Source organism: Stegostoma tigrinum, chromosome 28 (genome assembly GCF_030684315.1).
Source record: "Stegostoma tigrinum isolate sSteTig4 chromosome 28, sSteTig4.hap1, whole genome shotgun sequence".
NCBI lineage: Eukaryota > Metazoa > Chordata > Chondrichthyes > Orectolobiformes > Stegostomatidae > Stegostoma > Stegostoma tigrinum.
Genome location: NC_081381.1, coordinates 28,322,473 through 28,348,036, shown reverse-complemented (window position 1 = coordinate 28,348,036; position 25,564 = coordinate 28,322,473). Strand labels below are relative to the sequence as shown.

Genomic DNA, 25,564 nt, shown 5'->3' with positions numbered 1-25,564 from the left:
TGATTATGGATGCTGTAACTTTATTTCCATCACATGGCTCATGAGGAACCCCTGTATGTGTTGGAACAACTTATAAATTAATTCTCAGTCTGTTTGCCTGGGTTGTGAACACACCTTGTTTGACTATCAAGTCCTGGGTTAGAACTCAAACTGGGAATTTCTGACTCAAAGTCGAGAACGAGACCATATCTGCATGAAGCAACATAACAGATTAGTAGATTGTCTTCTGTCTATTTTTACATGTACTTCTACAAAGCTTAAATATTGTACAAAATGTGTCTAACACTGTTCAGTGCTTTGTTTTTAAGAATACAAATGAAAAAATACTGTGGCTGCCTGAACTTTCACACACTATTTCTCCACATTCTGCACCTCCCCCACCCCACATCTGTTCAATGGTGGCATGGATATTTAAAACTTGACCTTATTGATGATCCTAAAAACAATTTATGTTGTAGCAGAACTCCTTCCCGTCTATAAAAAGCTATAAGCACCAAACGTCACAAAATATGTTCATCCCACGTAGAATATTCAAATTTCTGCTCAAAATAAAACCCCAGTTCATGCTTTAAACAAGTAGAAATCTATTCAGCAACAACCTGCTAATTCCTGGTGCTAGGGTTTTCTACCGCTAAAGCCTCAGGAACTTAGTATAGTTCATAGCATCTTTAACAACTTTAGGACTTCCCAAAGGACTTTACAATCAATCTTTTACTTCAGAAAATGTATTCACTGTTGGAACTTAAGGAAACTTGACAAATACCAGACTTGAACAGTTGTAATTTGTGGATTAAAAGGGACAGTAACAACAAGGAAACAAAATTGGCTGTGAGGGGTAACAAAGATAAGTGGTAAATGGATGGTTTTCAGGCTGGAGGAAGGTTTCTAATGGATTTCCTCAACCATTCATGACCTAGGATACAACTTTCCCCTCCCTGGTGGTAGGAAAGGTGCTGATGAGAAAAGCAAATAAGTGGGCAAGTTGGCCCAGGATAGATACCTCCTTCTTGCCATGTCAGCAGTTAAGAGTTTAGTGAGAAGACCAGTTTGGGGGTAGGTCTTTTTGACTCAGCAGCAATAATAGTACTTTTGGTTAATTACAGTACTGTAGGCTTTGTTAATTGGGGCTTAAAGTAAAACATCAAAGGATGTTGCATTAAACTTGCATTAGACACATCTTGACTTCAACTGGAGGACTGAGTGTCACACTAGACAGATGTAAAGGGCATTTGAAGAGATTGCAGAGAAGATTTTGGAGAAATGTTTCCAGTAGGTTAAGAAGAAATCTGGTAGAGGTATTCAAAACCATGAGTCTGGACAAAGCCTTCAAAGAGGAACAAGACTGTTGCCAAAACATTAACAGTCTGTAGGGTTACAAGAGAATGGCACCAACTGAAATGTTTGTGTGGGAAGAAGGTGCAGATACCATGGTCTGAAATGACCTGCTGCACCACAATAATTTTGTGTTTCTGAAGTCTGCAAGTTCATGCTTTAAAGAAGAGTGCCATCACTGAGACAAGGAGACACTTTGTAATTGCTTTGAAGATTTGATCATTTCACAGCAAGAAAGCAGACTACTTTCACGTCCAACCACTTATAGTATCGCTTTTCTGATGTACAGCATGGGCTCCAGGAATCCCTGCAGTTCCCAGAGCTGCTCACAGTTGCCATTGTCACAGCACAAGCTCATGGTCATATTTTTGCAGATTGTCATAATAGATCTTTATGAAGTTTCAGCTTTCAGCAATGTATTTATTTGCAACAATACTGATCACTAAATTTCGCAGCTCAAGCTTGGTGCTAACTTCTCTGTTAAGACTGATTCCTAAACTTAGCTTAAATCAAGATTAGGAGTGCTTTTTAAACAAATGGATGTGTACAAAATCAATAGCTTGTTGCTGCAAAAAAAATTTTGTCGTTCTACTTCATTTCAGAGAGCTTAAAAACAGGAGTCAGAACTGTGAAGGTGAATAACAGTTAGAGTCAGTTGTTCTCCAGATTGTGCAAATCGTAAACTGTATAAAGGTTTAAGCCACTTTTCTAATGCTCATTCCTGATCCCTTTTTCCTTTGGAGTGAAATAATTTCTTATGAACAGTATTTCTTCATGAAGCCTAGTATGTCAGTGACTGCCTAGTACAGGGAAGATACAGACTAGTGAGTACACATGGGCATGCTATTTCTGGTCTGGTTAGTCTGCTGTATTTTAGACAGCACACTTCCTGATATGGAATAGAGAAAGAGAGTTTCAGAAGCGATACCCCTTTTTCTGTCCGGTTCTATGATTCATTATCATCTCTATGTGAATAACAGTCATTTGATGCATTTTCAGATTCAAACACTGCCCCATCAAACCATAAGAATGCAGAGAAATAGTAAACAGAATCTCCACATTAACCTGAACCACGACCTCACTCATCCCAGTGCTTGCACTCAGAGAGCTGCGAAAATATTGCAGTTGTCACAGCAAACAGAATCAAATACTACAGTAAAAGTCCATGCCACGAGAAGAAAGATTCTGGCTAGTACATAGGAGATTGGGTGAGATTTTCTCCCTGAACAAAGTCTAGTTGTCAGTTAGTCATCCTGCACAATGCCATTTCACGGTTCCACAGGCACATCACAAGTCGCTGTCCCACAAGTGTTTTCAGATGCTTTTAACTTGAAGAGATCATCAACAACCTGCCAGAGACAATTTTCAAATGGAAAATCATTGTCCACGAGATTGACCAGATAATAGGTGTCGTGGATGTCCTGAACTATCTGTCGAGAGGGAGATCCTGCTGGGTACAATTTGGCCCATCGTTCAATCCACAGGGCAAAGGCTTCATCCTGAGAACAAAGCACAGCATTATCAAGTCTGCAGACTACTTTCCGCTGCACCCAAACATGCACTGCATCCCTTCTTCCCCACATAGACATCTCCCTCCAGTCTACTTGTAAACTTCTGCCCCAAATTGTAGAGAAAAAGTATACTTGTGCCTTTTATCCTATGCAAGTTAGGAGATTAATGCAAGAAAGAAATTCTGTTGTTGATTATTTGAATAAAAAGGGGGCTATACCATGTCTTTGAATAGTCATCCACTCAAAGTAGCAGAAATCCCAGGAAATATTTTGAGAGTTGGCACACTTTCAAGGGGGCAGACTGAGGATAAGTGTTCAGATTCATTGCCAAGGAAAGATATGGAATAGTTAAAAATACATCCACAATCACTTAACAAATCAACCTATCAGATTATAGTATTTTATTTCTGACAAGATTTGATTCATTACCTTCCAGTACATGAAGCTGACAGGATCAACCACTGTTGGTTGAATTATCTCACGTCCAGGGAAAATCCCCCATGTGACTGCAATTGGCTGCAGATCAAAGGCATTATTTATGTTTTCACCCTGCAACATTAGAAAAGTTCCAACTTTAGCTTATGAAAGTGCTGAAAATGGCTAAAATGTCCCAGATTTCCCATTTCTGTTGAATACAAAGCCAATTCAATTTCTCAGATGTTGTAATGTGGTATCAGTTAAAGTAGGTTGTGGTCAGTTTAGTGTCCTTGGTAAATGTTATGCTACAGACTCCAAAAGAGCTCTTCTCCATAATCCTTGTATCATGTCCAAGCAAAACTGGTTGGAGGAAGCTGTCAGCCTCCAATACAGGGTTGAGTGACTCTACAACTGATTACTTACGGTTATTACCCAAGTGACAGTCGAGAGGGTTGATCATGTCATTCTGCACTGCAATCATATTCAAGTTATTGTGGACTCCCTGAAATTTTGCCATGTGAGAATGTAGAAGACAGCAAAAGCTGACATAAAGGTTTTTTCCATCAGAGCCAATGTCTACTGAAGCTGCAGGATTGTGAACATTGAGGAGAGATTGTGCTATGCTACAGCATTTCACTGCTGATACACCCTGGGATATACCCAAAAGTAAGAGCTCTACACTGGTCACACCTTGTGATAACCCTATCACTCTGGTTTCCACTGCAGAGGAGCACAGTTCAAAATGAGCAGTTACATGTAACTAAGGAAATGTGCTAGTCCACTGTAGATAGCAAAGATTGTGATGTTGCTACATAGTCAAATGAGGATAGGAAGTATTGCCACAAACGCAACATCTTTTTCAATATAGGATGGATCTATGTCAGCTTGTAGCCAATGAGCTCAAATATTGAGTATATGTACGCTCTCCCTTGGCCCAGAGCTAGAAAGTTCCTGCTTAGTTTCCTGATTAAAGGTATCAGCAAAGACTTAATAACCTGCAAATGAATGAGAAATCAATGAACAGTCGATAGATGGATTGGGGTGGGGGGGGGGGGGTGGATCTCTTCAGTTTTCTTCTTAAAGTAACAATTATTAAGTTATAGCCTTTACTGCAAAACTTGTGGTGCTACCCATGACTATTTTGTCCTTACCTTCACATTTACAATCTGGTAGTTCACGCGTGTTTTGTAATTCTTTAGAACTTTAAGTAGAGTAGGTATATTTTCAGAAGAGGTAAAAAACTCAAGGTAAGCCTGTAAAATGAAAAGTAGGATTGAGCTACAGAGTAAAGACATAGGCTTACTCAGAGTCTCTTTTTAGATTAGATTCCCTACAGTGTGGAAACAGGACCTTTGGCCCAACAAATCTACACCACCCCTTGATATATCCCACCCAGACCCATCCCCCTATAACCCACATACCCCTGAATACTATGGGCAATTTTGCATGACCAATCAACCCAGCCTGCACATTTTTGGACTGTGGGAGGAAACCAGAGCACCCGGAGGAAACCCACGCAGACACGGGGAGAATGTGCAAACTCCACACAGGCAGTCACCCAAGGGTGGATTTGAACCCAGGTCTCTGGTGCTGAGACTGCAGTGCTAACCACTGAGCCACCATGCCGCCCTAATGTTTGCCCTGATTCCAAACCAGCAATTTCTAAACCAATAGTAGCATACCTTTACGCTCCTAATATTCTCTTTACACATACCTTCTGAAAAACAAAGCCTCCCTCTGGTCCCCAGCCCACAATGGGGTCAGTTGATGGACGAGCATTGATGTTAGGCTGGGAGTTTATTGTGAGAATTCCCATCCGATTCACTTTCTCCAGTTCTTCTTTCATCAGAGATGTTTCTTGTGCCAAAGGTTCGTCATTCCAGGGCAGACAGGTCACCTGAGAATACACAAACCTGAAGTCACTAAGAGTTCCTTTTTTATTATTCTTTCATGGGATGTGAGCACTGCTGGCAGGCCAACATTAATTGACCATCCCTGCTATATACTATATATTACCACTGCTGTACACTGATGCACTCTGCTTTGGGAAACAAAAAAAAAATCACTCCAGAAACAAAACCAGAAATTGCTGAACAAACTCAGCAGATCTGCCAGCATCTGTAGAAAGAAAGCAAAGTCAACATTTCAAGTCCAGTGACCCTTCAGTAGAACAACTAGAATAGGTTGTATACGTACTGAAGGCAGGGGGGGGGGGGGGTAAATGGGTGAGAGGGCAAGAAAGTCAGTTGGGCAGATGGCATGCCAGGGAGAAAGAAATGCTGCCAATGGGTACCGTAAATATGTGAAAATGGGTACAATAAATACATAAAAATGGGTTGGCTGTGCTAAAAGCAGCTCATGTAATCATGAGGCCTAGGCTGTGGGGGTGGGTAAAGGTGGTGTTCAGGCCCTAAACCTACTGAGCTCGATATTGAATTCTCAAGGTTGCCAGGTCCCCTAGCAGTAAATGAGATGCTGTTCTTCAAGCTTGCACTGAACCTTGACGGAGCACTGCAGCAAGCACAAGGCAGAAAGGTTGACCAAGGAACACAGTGGTATGTTGACGTGGCGGGCAACTGTTAACGCCAGATTGTGTTCATTAAATTGTGCATTTGTCTGAAATACTGACCAGGTCAATGATATGAAAACAGGGTATAGACCCCAAGGGCTTGCAGTCTTGGACTTTGACAACTCCATATGTATAATATAAAAACAGCAAGAGTGCATGAAAACTGACAATTTTCAGCAAAGCCACCAATTTTTAAAAAGTTGAAAATTAGAAGCCTCAAAACTCCATTATCCTCCAATTTCATCTGCTAGCAGCTTGTGTAAACAATTGGGAGAGTAAGAAATTAGTATGAAATGACATTAAGTTAATGTTAAATTTCCATAAACTACTACTGAATTTAAAACTCAACTCTTACGAATTAGTTACAATAAATAACAGAGCAATTTCTTAACAATAGTTTGATTTGATAACAGCAGTCCATTACCTTTTCCCCACGGCTGTTGGATTCCCCAGTGATATACGCTGTGAAAACATCAAAGACACTTTTCTCATCTACTAGCTCCTCCCCCCACATCTTCAGCAGCTCCTCTTTGGGGCAGTCATTCTTCAGATAGAAGAGATAATAATCATTCAGCTCACCAAATGCAGGAGATGATGAGTTCCCCCTAAAACAACAAATATAAAATCACACAATATAGACACCAACTTATCCTCGGTGGTCTTGCTATAATTGTTCAACTTAAATGTTACATGTAGTTACCTACCACATATTGTTTGCCTTCTTTAGGGAAGCAGAAAATTAAATAAACTCTCATGTTTCGGTGGGTAATATTTTACTGTATAGACCCAGTGCACAAGAGAAAATAAACCACAGTTTAGCTCATTTCCTATTGGAACATTCCAGATTCATCCCAGCACTGCAATCTGATGTTATGTAGCTCAAATTCTCGCTCCAGACATAACTGAGTTTGGAAGGACTGAATTAAGAATTATACTTATGGGTGTTTTCCCACAATTGAGATGGATATCACACACACAATACAGTAACAAAGCTCAGCTGCCAGCATGACTGTCAGGCCAAATATTTACAAAAGTAATTTTACTTGTGATTAATTGTTGAGATATGGCACCTTAACACAATTGTTCACAGTCTTAAATAATCATGATTTAAGTTATTCTACCATCTTCCATTGGGAAATTCATCCCAATCCTGAGTTCTGTAGATGTAACTCTTCTGCCTTGAAGCCCAGAATATTGGACGAACATCCTCAACCTTTCGCTTTGGATTGGCACTGGTAATCCATGGCAAGGCACGCCTGGAGGGTGGGGAAAGAGAAAGTTAGGGTGTTGAACACATCTGCTCCCATGACAACATACTGAAAAAAAAACGGACAGAGCTAGGATACGGTCAAACAGCTGATACTGGACTTGAGAGCACAATAACATTAGTTATGCTGTCCCCTCTCCCTTTTCTGAAATTGAAGTCATGTCATGTACCAGAACACAAATTAATGAAAAGTCAAAGGAAAGGGCAGGTACATCCAGAATTTGGATAGTATCATTACATTTCTTCTAATCCAAGTCAAGTGAACTGAAATGTTATTTATCTTATCTAGTGAAACCTACCTAGGGTCCTCATTCCAGAGCCGCAGTCGTTTCAGAATCTCCACAGTTGCCACCTCTCGATTCAGGGTATAGAAATGGAGCCCTGGCACCAAACCTGATTCCAACAGAACCTTGCACATGTCAGTGGCCAAGTCAATACCATAATTCCTAATGGCATCATCATTATCTTTGATTGGTTCAATTACATCTTTGATTTCCTGTGGCACTTGGAGTTTGGAAAGCTTGACCAGCTGTCGCAATGAGTGATACCCCTGCCACAGGATAAAGGGAAGATGAGAATGAGATCAACAATCTGAATTGTACCAATTTACGGAGTGGGAAAGAAAAAGTTGCACTCCTGCAGGAAACGTTAAATTATTGCTTAACGTAAGGCCTATGCCAGAAGATATGTCAAATTCTTACCTGGAATCCTGGATGTCTCCAGGCCTCTGTTTGTACATACCTGAATGGGGAAGATTCCTGGCAGAATAGGACAAGTAATTCCCATTGCACGACAGTCCTTGAAAAATGTAATGAAGGTTTCAGGTTTGAAGAAGAGTTGAGTGATAATAAAGTCTGCACCAGCATCTATCTTTGCCTTCAGGTGTATGAGGTCATCCTCATAACTGTTGCATTCTGGGTGTCCTGTTGGGTAACCTGCAAGGAAGTAACATTTAAATCAACCTGGTTTAAAGTAAAGAGAATGGAACACTAAGAAACTTGGTGTGCAAAATTGAAATTACCAGCAACACAGATATCAAAGTAATCATGGAACTCTGAGCGAATATGCTTGACCAAATCACTGGCGTAATTGAATCCTTTTTCTTCAATCTTCCACTCATCACCCATGGGATCTGCAGACAAACAAATTCTAGTAAAGGCGTATACATTCCATCAAACCATTGAACAACAACCACTTTCTATCATCTCACTCTTGTCTCCCTGGCCTTATTTTGACTAGTGGAGAAGTGTAGAAAAAATTGGATAATTTGAATGTTGCATACTGTGGGGCAGCAAGTTGAGAATTGGGGAGGTTTATTGTTTCTTTCTCAACTCTTGTACCCAACTGTCTTTTACTATAATATTATAAACAGCAAGGTGAGAGTACCTAAGGTTGTTGATGGGGTAGAGGCAAACTATGTATCTTTGCCCCCTCTCTCCCATGTTATTTTAGACATCCATTTAGTCATAGCAGGACATCCTGTTGAAAATCTGACAGAGCAGTGGCATGGACTACCCAAGCCCTCATAAATGTTACTGTTCCTTAATCTTTGCTTTGCCTTATTTGAAAAGTTATTGATATTTTTCAAAGATCCATCTTGGTATTGTCCCATTGGTGAATATAACCTGAATCAGAACACTTTGTGCTAAAACACTATGAGCAATCCAAGATACAGAAATTAGTTGAATGATTTTATAGCTGGCCAGAGTTGCTTGCTGGTTTTGATGGGAAATCTTTGAGCTCGGTGTGAAACAAAATAAATTTTCCATATTCACGAAGCTGTTGAGGAAATCTGGGACAACTGCTAACACAGTACCTGTTGGGAGCATGTAACTATTGAACCCAAGGCAGCTCAGTAGGAATACAACTTCAGGTTTAAATTTTGAGCTCTTCATAGCTCCAGGCATGTTGCTAATAAAAAAAAATTTGGGTGATCTTGCAATATGTCAAACAGAACTTGCTGGATGGCTTTCTCTTCTGTGTGTATACACTATAAATGTTAGAACTAAGGTCAGCGATAGGGTGGTGTGAATTCACTCACATGAATTCAGGAAATCAACCAAAAACATCCCTAATCTTGGAAGAGAAAAGCATAAACAGAACACTGATCAATATCTCACCACCACGGAGCGCAAGTATATTCTTCAGACCAAGATTCCGAGCCTTGTGTAGGTGCTGTGAGAGCTGATCCTCGGTTTGGTTACAACAGGTTATGTGCAGCAAAGTCTCCAGACCACAGTAATTTGCCGCTGTACTAGCTATCATCATAGAGGAAGTCTCTTTGTCAGAGCCAGGGTCCCCAGCAGGATGCCAGGTTACATCAATGAAGAGTGGTCCACCAACAGCCATATGATCAAACCTAATCCAAACAAAGGCCATGGTCAGCAGATTGTAACAAGACATCTCAAAGTACAAATGATCAAGTTCCAAGTTTGGATTCTCCAGTGATCCATTAAGTTTAAAACAGGGAGTCATACAAATGATGCATCATTGCTGTAACCAATTTGTATCTGAGTTTTAGTGCAGAATACCGCAGCTGGCTTCAGTATCCGGGTTAGAGAGGAATCAAGAGAAAACACTCCCAACTCTACTCCAGCAACTAAAGGTGAGCTCCAGTTTTATCAGTGACATGCCCACCAATACATGTGTGAAGTTTGTAATTTGATAAAAGAGAGAACAACATATAATGAAGCAAGAGCCATCACTCAAGAAAAGCCACAGTGGTACTGGGTCTAGGCTGGGGCGTGACTTTCAGCAGAGAGACTTTTGATTGGAGATAAAAGAAAACCCAAAACATGTCTTCAAGATGTTAAACTAGCCACAATCACAGCACATGACAGGTTTGAACATTCTGATTAAACCAGGTAGCCATTTGTGTTTGGTGCATTTTGGAAAGAAACAGAAGTTGAAACCAAATGAGTCTCGTTCTGACATTTAAGTTGATTCTGTCCACACTTATTTGAGGACATCAGTGTTCTTTCTGAAACATTCCACTGTATATCTCCAACCTTAGAGCTTTTCCTTTGTGTTGCATATCTCTATGGCTGATGAACTTATGTTTCAGCTTTGGTTGTTGCATTTAACCTAGTATATAGACTGATTGTCTGTCTGGATATTTGCATTGGGAGGAGTATTGGTCACCAACTAGTGATACAGTTGGCCAGTTCTGGCTGCTCCAATGAGGCAGCCACTCCAGCACCACCACAGGCTGCACCAAAGTAAACCTGCTCCAGATTTAACAGTTCTTAATTTATGAGTGATGCCTTTGATAGTGTGTCTACATAATAATCCAGTTAGATAGGCAAATTCAAATCCATGAACACTTCCATCTAGAACGGATAAATGGGAACACCACCACCTGCACCGTTCCCCTCCAAGCCACTCAGCATTCATACCATATCACCATTCCTTCAGTGTTGCTGGGTTACTGAATCAGTGGAAAACCGTGGGATTCTCTCCCTAACGGCATTGTGTGTCTACCAATATGAATTGCAGCAACTTTAAGGCATCTCACTTCCACCTTCTCAAAGGCAACTTGAGATGGGTGATAAATGCTGGACCAGCCAGTGAAGCCCACATCCTGTGAATGATTTTAAAAAAATACTGCTGTTCCCAGCAAACAAAAACGGGCATATAGAAATAACAGGGGAGGATTCCATTTACCACCAATGTGAAGGCTAGGTTTACAGAGATTAGCCAAGACCAAACAACAGAACAATGCAAGATCCAGTTTGGGAGAATATCTACTTTGTAAATTATTTTCTCACTTCCGCCCCTCCACTTTAAGACGCTGGTTAATTCCTCATGCAATCCAATTTATCCAGTCACAGAACCCAACAACTCCACCATTGCACATGGCTTCTGTACACCCAGTCATTGATTGCTGCTCTGTGCCAGAAGGCTCACCTGGAGATCAGATTAACAGCACCACTTGAAGTTCGAGGAGGGAAGAACTCCAAGGAGAACCATTTGTCTCCTGATTCAATACGTCGAAGCATCTTTTCGTGGAGTCGGTCAGAGTCAGGGCCAGGAGTTGAACTGCGTGAACTTCCTTGGGAGCCATCGCTAGGATTATAGTCTGATTTGACCACTTGCTGTTTGTCACTTTGCTCTTTATTCACCATTACTAGTTATCTGCAGGAAAAAGTTCCAGCCTTTAAATAAATTGGAGCGACAGATTCCACACCCAAAACACCATATTAGGAACTAGCACCCCAAGCCCAGAGCAAGTTCTATGATTGTGACCACTGTATTTGCAAATGACCAAGATTCTCTTCCTTTCTCTCCACAATCTTTGTTTGGACGTGTGTCGGGAATGAATTTATTCGGGAGATGGGTAAACCAGATCTATTATCAGCGTAACATTCACATTGGACACAAACTCAGATTTACTGAGACAAAATTTAACAGGAGAAGCTCCCAATGTGTATAGGAAATAGTTTAGGTTATTGCTGACTAGTTGAGAAGACAAATTATTTTCAACAGTTGGTTTCAAGAAATGTAGTTGAGGCCACCTTCCTAGTAGATGCTCATTAAATTCTTTTCCAGTTGAGAGTTGCTCTTGTACCACAACTGAACTTTCAGTTCTCTTTAAACTTAGAATGTCTACATGCACCACGACCCATCACCCCCAACCCACCACCAGCCCCCCACCCCCCAACCCACCCACCCACTACCCACTACCCCCCACCCCACCCCAACCCCCCTCCCCCACCCCCCCAACCCCCCACCCCCACCCCCCTCCACCCCCCTCCCCCACCCCCCCTCCACCCCCCTGCCCCACCCCCCCCCACCACCCCCCACCCCCTCCCCCACCCCCCCCACCCCCCCCACCCCCCCCACCACCCCCCCCACCCCCCCCCCCACCCCCCACACCCCCCCCCACCCACCCCCCCCACCCCCCCCACCACCCCCCCACCACCCCCCCACCACCCCCCCACCCCCCCACCCACCCCCCACCACCCCCCCACCCATTCCCCCCCACCACCCCCCCACCACCCCCCCACCACCCCCCCCACCCATTCCCCCCCACCACCCCCCCACCCATCCCCCCCCCCACCCCCCACCCATCCCCCCCCCACCACCCCCCCACCCCCCCACCCATTCCCCCCCACCACCCCCCCACCCATTCCCCCCCCCCACCACCCCCCCACCCCCCCACCCATTCCCCCCCACCACCCCCCCACCCATTCCCCCCCCCCACCACCCCCCCACCCCCCCACCCATTCACCCCCACCACCCCCCCACCCATTCACCCCCACCACCCCCCACCCATTCCCCCACCCATCCCCCCCCCCCCACCCCCCCCACCCATCCCCCCCCCATTCCCCCACCCATCCCCCCCCCCCACCCCCCCACCCATCCCCCCCCCCACCCCCCCCCACCCATCCCCCCCCACCCCCCCCACCCATCCCCCCCACCCCCCCCACCCATCACCCCCCCCCACCCATCCCCCCCCCACCCCCCCCACCCATCCCCCACCACCCCCACCACCCCCACCCATCCCCCCACCCATCCCCACCACCCCACCACCCCCACCCATCCCCCCCACCCACCCATCCCCCACCACCCCACCACCCCCACCCATCCCCCCCCACCCATCCCCCACCACCCCAACCCATCCCCCCCCACCCATCCCCCACCACCCCACCACCCCCACCCATCCCCCCACCCATCCCCCCCCACCCATCCCCCCCCACCCATCCCCACCCATCCCCCCCACCCATCCCCCCCCATCCCCCCCACCCATTCCCCCCCCCACCACCCCCACCACCCCCCACCCCCCCCACCACCCCCCCACCCATTCCCCCCCCCCACCACCCCACCACCCCCCACCCCCCCCACCACCCCCCCACCCATTCCCCCCACCACCCCCCACCCATTCCCCCCCACCACCCCCCCACCACCCCCCCACCCATTCCCCCCACCACCCCCACCCATCCCCACCCCCCCCCACCACCCCCCCCACCCATTCCCCCCCCACCACCCCCCCACCCATTCCCCCCCACCCATTCCCCCCCCATTCCCCCCACACCACCCCCCCACCACCCCCCCCCACCAATTCCCCCACCACCCCCCCCCCACCACCCCCCCACCCATTCCCCCCCCCACCCCCCCCCACCCATTCCCCCCCCCACCACCCCCCCACCCATTCCCCCCCCACCACCCCCCGCCACCACCCCCCCCCACCCATTCCACCCCCCGCCCATTCCCCCCCCCACCACCCCCCCGCCCATCCCCCCCCACCCCCCCATCCTCCCCCCCCCACCACCCCCCCGCCCATCCTCCCCCCCCACCCATTCCCCCCCCACCAATTCCCCACCACCCCCCCCCACCACCCCCCCACCCATTCCCCCCCCACCCATTCCCCCCCCCATTCCCCCCCCACCACCCCCCCCCATTCCCCCCCACCACCCCCCACCAATTCCCCCACCACCCCCCCCACCACCCCCCACCCATTCCCCCCCCACCCATTCCCCCCCACCCATTCCCCCCCACCCATTCCCCCCCCCCACACCCCCCACCCATTTCCCCCCCCCACCACCCCCCCACCCATTCCCCCCCCACCACCCCCCCCGCCACCACCCCCCCACCCATTCCACCCCCCGCCCCCACTCCCCCACCCATTCCACCCCCCGCCCATTCCCCCCACCACCACCCCCCCGCCCATCCCCCCCCCCACCCCCCCATCCTCCCCCCACCCCCCCCATCCTCCCCCCCCCACCACCCCCCCGCCCATCCTCCCCCCCCACCACCCCCCCGCCCATCCTCCCCCCCCCCACCACCCCCCCCGCCATCCTCCCCCCCCCACCACCCCCCCCGCCCATCCTCCCCCCCCACCACCCCCCCCGCCCATCCTCCCCCCCCCCCACCCCCCCCCCCACCCATTCCCCCCCCCGCCCATCCCCCCCCCCCCCGCCCATCCTCCCCCCCGCCCATCCTCCCCCCCCCCACCCCCCCCCCCACCCATTCCCCCCCCCCATTCCCCCCATTCCCCCCCCACCACCCCCCCCCACCAATTCCCCCACCCATTCCCCCCCCACCAATTCCCCCCCCCATTCCCCCCCATTCCCCCCCCATTCCCCCCATTCCCCCCCACCACCCCCCCACCAATTCCCCCACCCATTCCCCCCCCACCATTCCCCCACCCATTCCCCCCCCACCAATTCCCCCCCCCATTCCCCCCCCCCCCACCACCCCCCACCCATTCCCCCCCCACCACCCCCCCACCCATTCCCCCCCCCACCCATTCCCCCCCCCACCCCCCCCCCACCCATTCCCCCCCCCACCACCCCCCCACCCATTCCCCCCCCACCACCCCCCCCGCCACCACCCATTCCCCCCCCACCACCCCCCCGCCACCACCCCCCCACCCATTCCACCCCCCCGCCCATTCCCCCCCCCACCACCCCCCCGCCCATCCCCCCCCACCCCCCCATCCTCCCCCCCCCACCACCCCCCCGCCCATCCTCCCCCCCCACCCATTCCCCCCCACCAATTCCCCCACCACCCCCCCCCACCACCCCCCCACCCATTCCCCCCCCACCAATTCCCCCCCCCATTCCCCCCCCACACCCCCCCACCAATTCCCCCACCACCCCCCCCCATTCCCCCCCCACCACCCCCCCACCAATTCCCCCCCCACCACCCCCCCACCCATTCCCCCCCCCACCCATTCCCCCCCCCCCATTCCCCCCCCACCCATTCCCCCCCCCACCACCCCCCCACCCATTCCCCCCCCCCACCACCCCCCCACCCATTCCCCCCCCCCACCACCCCCCCACCCATTCCCCCCACCCCCACCACCCCCCCACCCATTCCCCCCGCCACCACCCCCCCACCCATTCCCCCCGCCACCACCCCCCCACCCATTCCACCCCCCCGCCCATTCCCCCCACCACCACCCCCCCGCCCCATCCCCCCCCCCCCACCCCCCCATCCTCCCCCCCCCCCACCACCCCCCCCGCCCATCCTCCCCCCCCCACCACCCCCCCGCCCATCCTCCCCCCCCCCCACCACCCCCCCCGCCCATCCTCTCCTCCCCCCCCCCCGCCCATCCTCCCCCCCGCCCATCCTCCCCCCCCCCACCCCCCCCCCAACCCATCCTCCCCCCCGCCCATCCTCCCCCCCCCCCACCCTCCCCCCCGCCCATCCTCCCCCCCGCCCATCCTCCCCCCCGCCCACCCATTCCCCCCCACCCCTTCCCCCCCACCCCCCCCCACCCCCCCCCACCCATTCCCCCCCCACCACCCCCCCACCCCCCCCACCCATTCCCCCCCACCCATTCCCCCCCCACCACCCCCCCACCCATTCCCCCCCACCACCCCCCCACCCCCCCCACCCATTCCCCCCCACCACCCCCCCACCCCCCCCACCCATTCCCCCCCACCACCCCCCCACCCCCCCCACCCATTCCCCCCCACCACCCCCCCCACCCATTCCCCCCCACCACCCCCCCACCCCCCCCACCCATTCCCCCCCACCCATTCCCCCCCACCACCCCCCCCACCCATTCCCCCCCCACCACCCCCCCACCCATTCCCCCCCCACCACCCCCCCACCCATTCCCCCCCACCACCCCCCCCACCACCCCCCCACCCATCCCCCCCCCCCACCACCCCCCCACCCCCCCCACCCATTCCCCCCCACCACCCCCCCACCCATTCCCCCCCCCCCACCACCCCCCCACCCCCCCCACCCATTCCCCCCCACCACCCCCCCACCCATTCCCCCCCCCCCACCACCCCCCCACCCCCCCCACCCATTCCCCCCCACCACCCCCCCACCCATTCCTCCCCCCCCCCCCACCACCCCCCCACCCCCCCACCCATTCCCCCCCCACCACCCCCCCCACCCATCCCCCCCCCCACCCCCCCCACCCATCCCCCCCCCACCCCCCCCACCCATCCCCCACCACCCCACCACCCCCACCCATCCCCCCCACCCATCCCCCACCACCCCACCACCCCCACCCATCCCCCCCCACCCATCCCCCACCACCCCACCACCCCCCCCACCCATCCCCCACCACCCCACCACCCCCACCCATCCCCCCCCACCCATCCCCCCCACCCATCCCCCCCCACCCATCCCCACCCATCCCCCCCACCCATCCCCCCCCCACCACCCCCCCACCCATTCCCCCCCCACCACCCCACCACCCCCCACCCCCCCCACCACCCCCCCACCCATTCCCCCCCCCCCCCACCACCCCCCACCCCCCCCCACCACCCCCCACCCATTCCCCCCCCCCCCACCACCCCACCACCCATCCCCCCCCCCACCCCCCCCACCCATCCCCCCCCCACCCCCCCCACCCATCCCCCACCACCCCACCACCCCCACCCATCCCCCCCACCCATCCCCCACCACCCCACCACCCCCACCCATCCCCCCCCACCCATCCCCCACCACCCCACCACCCCCCCCACCCATCCCCCACCACCCCACCACCCCCACCCATCCCCCCCCACCCATCCCCCCCCACCCATCCCCACCCATCCCCCCCACCCATCCCCCCCCACCACCCCCCCACCCATTCCCCCCCCACCACCCCACCACCCCCCACCCCCCCCCACCACCCCCCCACCCATTCCCCCCCCCCCACCACCCCCCACCCCCCCCCACCACCCCCCACCCATTCCCCCCCCCCCCCACCACCCCCCACCCCCCCCACCACCCCCCCACCCATTCCCCCCCCCCCACCACCCCACCACCCCCCACCCCCCCCACCACCCCCCCACCCATTCCCCCCCACCACCCCCCCCACCACCCCCCCACCCATTCCCCCCCACCACCCCCCCACCACCCCCCACCCATTCCCCCCCCACCACCCCCCCCCACCACCCCCCCACCCATTCCCCCCCACCACCCCCCCACCAATTCCCCCACCACCCCCCCACCCATTCCCCCCCCACCCATTCCCCCCCCCATTCCCCCCCCACCCATTCCCCCCCCCATTCCCCCCCCACCAATTCCCCCACCCATTCCCCCCCCCCCCCATTCCCCCCACCAATTCCCCCACCCAATTCCCCCCCCCCCATTCCCCCCCACCAATTCCCCCACCCATTCCCCCCCCACCAATTCCCCCCCCACCACCCCCCCCCACCACCCCCCCCACCAATTCCCCCCCCCACCACCCCCCCCACCCCCCCCACCCATTCCCCCCCCACCACCCCCCCACCCATTCCCCCCCCCCACCACCCCCCCACCCATTCCCCCCCCACCACCCCCCCGCCACCACCCCCCCACCCATTCCACCCCCCCCGCCCATTCCCCCCCCCACCACCCCCCCCGCCCATCCCCCCCCACCCCCCCATCCTCCCCCCCCACCACCCCCCCGCCCATCCTCCCCCCCCACCCATTCCCCCCCCACCAATTCCCCCACCACCCCCCCCACCCATTCCCCCCCCACCCATTCCCCCCCCACCCATTCCCCCCCATTCCCCCCCCACCAATTCCCCACCACCCCCCCCATTCCCCCCCCACCACCCCCCCACCAATTCCCCCACCACCCCCCCACCACCCCCCCACCCATTCCCCCCCCCCACCACCCCCCCCACCCATTCCCCCCCCCCCACCACCCCCCCACCCATTCCACCCCCCCGCCCATTCCCCCCACCACCACCCCCCCGCCCATCCCCCCCCACCCCATCCCCCCCCACCCCCCCATCCTCCCCCCCCCCCACCACCCCCCCGCCCATCCTCCCCCCCCCACCACCCCCCCCGCCCATCCTCCCCCCCCCCACCACCCCCCCCGCCCATCCTCCCCCCCCCCACCACCCCCCCCGCCCATCCTCCCCCCCCACCACCCCACCCCCCCATCCTCCCCCCCCACCACCCCCCCGCCCATCCTCCCCCCCCCCACCACCCCCCCCGCCCATCCTCCCCCCCCCACCACCCCCCCCGCCCATCCTCCCCCCCCCCACCACCCCCCCCGCCCATCCTCCCCCCCCACCACCCCCCCCGCCCATCCTCCCCCCCGCCAATCCTCCCCCCCGCCCATCCTCCCCCCGCCCATCCTCCCCCCCCCCGCCCATCCTCCCCCCCCCCGCCCATCCTCCCCCCCCCGCCCATCCTCCCCCCCCCCGCCCATCCTCCCCCCCCCGCCCATCCTCCCCCCCCCCCACCACCCCCCCCCGCCCCCCCCGCCCATCCTCCCCCCCCCCACCACCCCCCCCGCCCATCCTCCCCCCCCCCCACCACCCCCCCCGCCCCCCCCCGCCCATCCTCCCCCCCCCCACCACCCCCCCCGCCCATCCTCCCCCCCCCACCACCCCCCCCGCCCATCCTCCCCCCCCCCCACCACCCCCCCCGCCCATCCCCCCCCCCCGCCCATCCCCCCCCCACCACCCCCCCACCACCCCCCCCCACTCCCGCCCATCCCCCCCCACCACCCCACTCCCGCCCATCCCCCCCCACCACCCCACTCCCGCCCATCCCCCCCCACCACCCCACTCCCGCCCACCCCCCCCCACCACCCCACTCCCGCCCATCCCCCCCCACCCCTCCCGCCCATCCCCCCCCACCCCTCCCACCCATCCCACCCATCCCCCCCCCCCACTCCCCCCCACCACTCCCACCCATCCCCCCCCCCCCACACTCCCCCCCACCACTCCCACCCATCCCCCCCCCCCACTCCCCCCCACCACTCCCACCCATCCCCCCCCCCACTCCCCCCCCCACCACTCCCACCCATCCCCCCCCCCACTCCCCCCCCACCACTCCCACCCATCCCCCCCACCAGCACCCCCCACCACTCCCACCCGCACCCATCCCCACCCGCACCCATCCCCACCACCCCCACCCGCACCCATCCCCACCACGACCACCCCCACCCCTCCCCCCGCCACGACCACCCCCCACCCCTCCCCCCGCCACGACTACCCCCACCCCTCCCCCCGCCACGACTACCCCCACCACCCCCACCCCTTCCACCCATCCCCCCCACTCCCACCACCACCACCCTAATCATTTCACATTACAAATTGCCAAATTTATCGAATGCAGTTTTTTCAGCTTGTCCTCATAGCAATCTTGCAATATCTGGTTTGCATGTTCAGGATGCTTCAGTGTTTGATTTGATTTGATTTAATAATGTTACAAATACCTAGCTCTCCATCAAAATCTCCTCATTTTTTCCTACTGGATTTAGCGCAGTTGGTAAATCTCTTCCTCAATATAAATAATCTGCCACTTCAGACTTCCTCATCTTCTGTGCTTTATATGTTCTCGTTGCTCTCCAAGCTAAACAAACTCTTGTCTCCCTAAAATTGGCCTCTTGTGTACTCTTTGTCCCATCGCACCACCCTTCTTCACTTCTGACCAGACCAGAAGTCAAAAAGGGTCCTTGGCCCCGAAACTTTAACTCTACTTTCGTTCCAGAGCCGCTGAGTTGTTCAGCAATTTCTGTTTCGTGTCCTTTTTTTAAAACTTGTTTTGTTATTTTAATGACCTTGTTTTAGGTACTACAGAAATTGTGATAATAATGTGCTGAAGGAACATGACCTGTCAACTCACCTGGACTGGCCTACTTGTGGCTTCTTCTGCACACTACAAGCCGGGGTATTGAAACTGTGACAAGTGGTGCGAAGCAGCATCTACCGGAAAGATCAAACAGCACAGTTTAAAAAAAAGATCGTCGAGCAAACTGGAGCCTTCTGCTTCAGATCTTTAAAGTCCTTTTGAACCACTGGAAGTGATTTTGGTTTAAGGCTTCATTCATGCCAACGTTACAAACTGAGTTTAACAGTCAGAAAGGCTGCAGTTTTGATTAAAAGAGGATGTGAATGTCAGTTTTATTACAATGTACCAAATGCTGAGACAGAAACAATCAGACAAACATTCAAAGCATACATCGGGACAGGAAATAGCAGACTAGAGTGAACGTTCCTTTCCAAACGAGTTCCTCATTCCAGAAACACTGCTGGGAAAAACAGAAATTTACAATTCAAAACGTTATTTGAAAATGACTGGCACAGTCCAATAAACAACGATACTCACACAAAGTAGCTTATCGCAAAATAACAGCGTCAGTCTCCAAAAAATGGCGAAAGTAACTGAGAAATGTTACCAGAGAAGCGAAAATCCTGGGTGAATCAGTGAATAACGGGGCTGAACGTGCTAGCGAAGATAAACTGACATTTCTGCCAGCCGTGAAATTGTAAAGTAAATATTTACTTAACGGACCACATCATCATGGGAGTTCAAATTCAACTGCGTCCTTCTCCAAGTGTTTTGAGAAATGGGCGTGGTTTGTAGAAAGCAAATTTGTGAAGTTAGGGTTTGCAGCTGTTTTAGTTTCGGGTCCTGTTCTTCGTTGCAGCGTTCAGACAAAATCATTAATGTAACTTTTAACACTCGATCTGAGAAGGTGCCTGGATCGCATGGTTAATGTAAAAAGACGCATTTAAACCTCCGAATAATGTAGACAAATTCAGCGACACCACTGAATTGTTCTTCCCCAAGTCAACAACGCCCAAAAGCAGTTTGAAAGTGACTTCATCTGAAACGTTTTCTGGCTAATATACCCGACTCCGAGGCAGACTCACATTGTAGAATAAGGAGAAGCCGATTTAAAGGTGCCAACCTAAGGAACAGATGGTCGAGACCTTGATCCGCCTGTCGGGGGGTACAGCACCAAAAGAAGAATGAGTGTCAATTCTATACCGGAATGAAACAGAAACACTCTTACAAGGAAAGCAACCCTCAGTACAATCACAATCAGACCCACCAATACAAATCGTCTGAAAAGTGAACTAAAAAGTGTTCAGTGAGACAGACGGCCTATCCTTTTTCTGTGTCGGCTTTGAAAGAGTTAGCCGGTGAATCAGCCCCTTGTTCTTCTCAGCTCAGAATATTTCCCCCGTCAAGTTCTTATCGAATCATCTTCTGCTACTTTCTCAAGCAGTAGATCTTTCCGCGTGGACTTGTGAATGACTTGAAATCTGTATTCTTTAGTGCGCGAAATAGTTTCTATTTATTTATTTCATTAAAACCGTTCACGAATTTGAATGTTCTTCTTCATATCTCTCGTCTTTTCTGCGGTACTAAAGTTTTATCCCTGGTACCGTTATAATGATGTTTCCTTTGCTCCCTCAGCAAGGCCTTTGAGGTATAGTGCCTACAATTCTCAGATTTAGACATTGACAGCACGGAAGGAAGCTATTCGGCCCAACATGTCTATTGCTGGTCAACAAAGATCTGACAAAAGTAATCCAATTTTCCAGCTTTTGGCCCTATTGCATTAGAGGTAATGAGGGTGAATGCTTAAAAACAGCTTAAATGTTCTGAGAATTTTTTACTTAACCACACTTTCAGGCTGATAGGGGCGAAAATTCTCCTTAAATTCTCCTCAACTCTCCTCTTTTACCTTAAATCTTACCTTACCGAACCATCTACTAATGGAAAATGTGCCTTTCTATCCGTTCTAAGCCCTAAAGCTCATACACTTCCATCAACTATCCTATCAATCTTTGGTGTCCCATGGAATACTTCAGCTTATCCAATCTTTCCTCACAGCTCAAATCCTCTACTTCAGACAGCATCCTGGCAAAGCTTCTCTACACCTTCTCTCGTGTAACTATGACCTCCCTATAATGTGGTGATCAGAACTGCACGTTGTACATGATTCTATCCCTCAAGAAGAAGGGAAGAATTACACATACCTTTTTACCTATGTTGTCTATCTTCTCCACTACTTTCAGGGATCAGTGGATACACACACACACCAATATTTCTCTGACTACAGGATCCTGCCATTCAAGGTGTAATACCTTCCCTTGATGTCCCTCCCCAAGTACAATTCCTCGCTTTTCAAGGTTGAATTCTACCCGTTATTGCCGTGCCCAGCTGACGTCCTCCTACAATTTGTGGTTATCTCCTAGCAAATTGTCACAAATGCTCCAGGTGAGGCCTAAACATTAATTTACAAAGTTTGAGCAAAATATCTTTTTTGAATGGAATGTTTTTTATTTACTCAGCCGCGTACATTTTAAATAACTTTATATATTTGTCCTTCCACTTTCAGAGACTTGTGAACATCCATCTCGAGTTTTCACTACTTCTTATTCTCTTTAAAATTGTACAATTTAAATTTGTACGGCCCTTCTTCATTCTTTCACGCAGAATATAATACCATACATTTGTTTCGATTAAATTCCATCTTTCACACGTCTGCCCATTTCACCAGTCTATCCTCCTGAAGTCTGTTACTATCTTCTTTACAAACTTCATGATTTACTGTTTGCGATGTCTTCACTAGCTGTCAGTTCCCAGTTGGACATGCAATATAGCATGGACTTGTTCTGCAGTGTATGTAATAATTGAGCCTTACGATCAGTCTGAAGAAATGTGAAGAGTAAGACCATCAAGTCTAAGGAACCGCCACTGAACTCTCTTTCAAAAGTGGGCACGCTTCAACACGCACGCGCAGTGCGACATTTATGGGTGACGTCCCTCGTGGACTACATTATGATGTAGTGTCTGGAATGGTACGCGAGCGTCGAATCAGCGTACATGCGTAGTTGTTCGCAGTTACGGGTGTCGCCAAGCCGTGACTCCCTGTTATTTGTGGACGCGCGAGATTCGGGACCCTGTCTGTGTCGTTAGGACCTCCCCGCCCCCACCAACCTCCGTGACTGGCAGGCCTGGAGCACGTGACGGTTGGGGGGGTGGTGGTCGCAGGTCACGTGGAGTGGTGATGGCGAGCCGCCGATGTTTTCGGTGTTGCTGTTGCACGGAAAGAGAGGGCCGGAGCCCGGAGGAGCTAGTGAGTGGGGAAAGGGTGCTGGCTGTGTTATTTCACTGCGAGCTTTCCTGAGTTCACTGCAGGGTCTTTGTGGGCTTGGCTCCGCTGCTGTTCCCTGCTCTCGGATCATCACCTGGTTGCATCACTCCGATACTGCCCGGTCTCTCACAACTACCTCCACTTCCTCCTAATCCTGGCCCTCTGCTTTCCCCATTCCTTATATACCATGTTCATTTCCATAGCACCTGTTTCTTCTTTACCCAACATCGATATTGATTTTTTAAAAAATTCTCCTCGAGGGGTGAATCACTGGTATTGTCTTCAGTTTTCCGTATCCCGACGCATGCATTTTTCATTTGGGTTAACTGAAGACAGAAACAAAAACAGAAGTTACTGGAAGACCTCAGCAGGTCTGGCAGCATCTGTGAAGAAAAAAATCGAAGTTAACGTTTTGGGTCTTGTGTCACTTTCTCAGAACTGAAGACAGACCCTTGGCTGGTTTCTTCCTCTGAAGTTGTCACCAACTATACTTTCACCCCTCTTTATTTATGTGCATGAAACTACTAGTCCAGAAGGTACCACATAAAGATAGAGTTCATTGGATATTGAGGATGGGTTTGCAGATAGGAAAAATAAGAAATGGGTCATCTTCAGATCAACAGGGTGTAACAAATGAACTGTTATAAGAATCAATCTTTGGGCCTCAACTGTTTACAGCCTAGATCCAATAACATGAGCGAGGGGACCAATTATAATGCTCCCAATCTTGTGACTGATACGTTCCTGCCTATCTTTGGAAGCTGAAAGGAGTACTGTAATGGAATAGAGACGGTTTCGTGATCATGGAGGAAGATGGGGTATGATGTGAATTTTTTTAAAAGTCAAAGACTATTCAGCGTTGATATTCAGTGATATTTCAGGAATCTTGAAATTAATTAACACAAGGAAGCAAATATTTTTCAAAAGATGGATGGAGAATTGTAAGGAAAACTCTCTGGAATTATGCTTGAACTGGGAAGATGTTTCCTTTGGTGAGTCTAGAACTGATAAGTCATCTCTGGGCAAGGAAGTAACCGTTTTGAACTGAGGTGAGGAGTAATTCTTCACTCAGGGTTCTGCATTTTGGAATCTTCAACTGAAAACTGTTTGCTCAGTCAATGATTATTTTGAAGACTGAAATTCATGAATTTTGGACACCTAAAGGAATTGGGTACGAAAGGCGATGTTGTAAAGTTTAATAACTCTTCATGGTCCTGCGTGAAGGGGCTAATGGGGAATTGTCCTGAGTTCAGTCATGGAAAATTCTTGGCTTGGAGATGGAATGGATTGTTGCAGAAGGGTAACACATCAGTATTGTCATATTTCTAAATGTTAGGGTAGGAGGAGAGGGTTTTGAAGGTTCCAGTGTATGGTTAGGCAGCTGACTGATCATGACATTGGAGTTTTTCAGTTAGTGCCCAGATTGATGAAGATTAATTCTGATAGAAAGGATAAGATAAATCCCTGTTGATATTAATGTCACTTTTAAATGAGGCGGTGTGATAAATTCAGTTACCTGAGTTTGTTCAGTTGGATCATGGTTGATCTGTGCTTTAACTCAATTTATCCCAACGTCCTTTGAAACCCTTATTCAACTTAGTGAACAAAAATTTGTCAGTGTTAGGAGAATTTCAGTTGATGCACCCTTGCCTCCGTGTCATATAAAAGTTGGGTCATAAGGGATTAAAGCAATGGTGGGAAGGGGAAATGCAGTCTATTACGTTAGATGCTCAACTTCTCTAAAAGCACTTTTTTTCTCTCACTCTTATTACCAAAGTTCTTGTTTTATGTTAGGCTCTTGGAAAAGGCATAACAAAGTGGTTCTTGATTGTCAAACTGAGCTGAATTAATGCACTATTTTTTATTCATAACAGACTATTCTGGGAGAGACACATGAGGAAGAGGATGAAATTCTGCCAAGGAAAGATTATGAGGTATGTAAATGAGCAAGGCAGGTTTGTTTACAATAAGCCATCATTCATTCCTATATGTTGCACCTGAACATTGAATACGTTAGTAGAGAGGAAACTGGACTGGTGAGATGCCCTTTATTGTCATTCATTTCATTTTCTTATTTTTGAGTTTCCCAGCAGACACCATTACCAGTTGGAAGCTCACGCAGACTGTTGGCTTCTTCTTTTCTGGTTTGTAATGCAACTCTATTCAAGGTTTTGAGAAATTCTTAGACCACACGTGATTTCATTGTTTGATAAGTTATCGGCAGTTCCCTCTTTGTTCAACAGCAGTTCTTCCCAGTGTTCACTGGTCCTCTGTTGGACCCGGGGATATTTTCTTGGACGTGTTACCTCAAACAGATTAGTTGTCTTTCTTAAATCTGCTGGTGTACATTATATCACACTGAATGTGGAGGAACACCTCCTTAAGTTTATGCATTCCATTTCTTTTGATTGCAGGATATGAATATCTCTGAAATGGACATTGGTTGCAAATCCCTAATTGCCCTGATATTGAAAAATATGTTGTATGAGATTAGTATTGCAGTAGATGTTGAAGGCAGGCTTTCTCGTAGCTGTAAGTTGTCTAACGCCCATAGAGGCATCAGATTACAACATGATTTCAGAGGAGCAGCAGTAGTGCATCATAGTAAGTTTTATGCTTTTATAACATTCAACAATGTAACCTGGAAGTAGAGTATTCCAAAGACGAATGACCCTTTTGAG

The 25,564-nt window shown here is 51.7% G+C and overlaps 2 protein-coding genes across 3 annotated transcripts in view; one reads left to right on the top strand and one right to left on the bottom strand.

The window, feature by feature from the left end:
* Positions 1 to 20,738, bottom strand: mthfr (methylenetetrahydrofolate reductase (NAD(P)H)). Of its 2 annotated transcripts, none has more exons than XM_048561763.2 (13): positions 20,647 to 20,738; positions 19,616 to 19,695; positions 11,003 to 11,230; positions 9,217 to 9,455; positions 8,118 to 8,228; positions 7,838 to 8,031; positions 7,396 to 7,646; positions 6,951 to 7,085; positions 6,254 to 6,434; positions 4,975 to 5,157; positions 4,412 to 4,513; positions 3,273 to 3,392; positions 1 to 2,831 (listed from the first exon to the last, which is right to left on the bottom strand). In XM_048561763.2, the coding sequence occupies exons 3-13, from the start codon at positions 11,218 to 11,220 to the stop codon at positions 2,601 to 2,603; spliced, it is 1,965 nt and encodes a 654-aa protein (XP_048417720.2). In that variant the 5' UTR covers positions 11,221 to 11,230; positions 19,616 to 19,695; positions 20,647 to 20,738; the 3' UTR covers positions 1 to 2,600. The 2 variants fall into 2 exon arrangements, with proteins under 2 accessions (XP_048417720.2, XP_048417719.2); XM_048561762.2 differs by lacking the exon at positions 20,647 to 20,738 and adding an exon at positions 20,099 to 20,632.
* A 1,897-nt stretch (positions 20,739 to 22,635) lies between these two features.
* Positions 22,636 to 25,564, top strand: part of clcn6 (chloride channel 6) — a 70,444-nt gene continuing 67,515 nt past the window's right edge. Inside the window, exons 1-2 of the mRNA XM_048561743.2 lie at positions 22,636 to 22,865; positions 24,758 to 24,817. Coding sequence (XP_048417700.2) covers positions 22,797 to 22,865; positions 24,758 to 24,817 — 129 coding nt within the window. The 5' untranslated portion in view covers positions 22,636 to 22,796. The remainder of the gene's footprint in view (positions 22,866 to 24,757; positions 24,818 to 25,564) is intronic.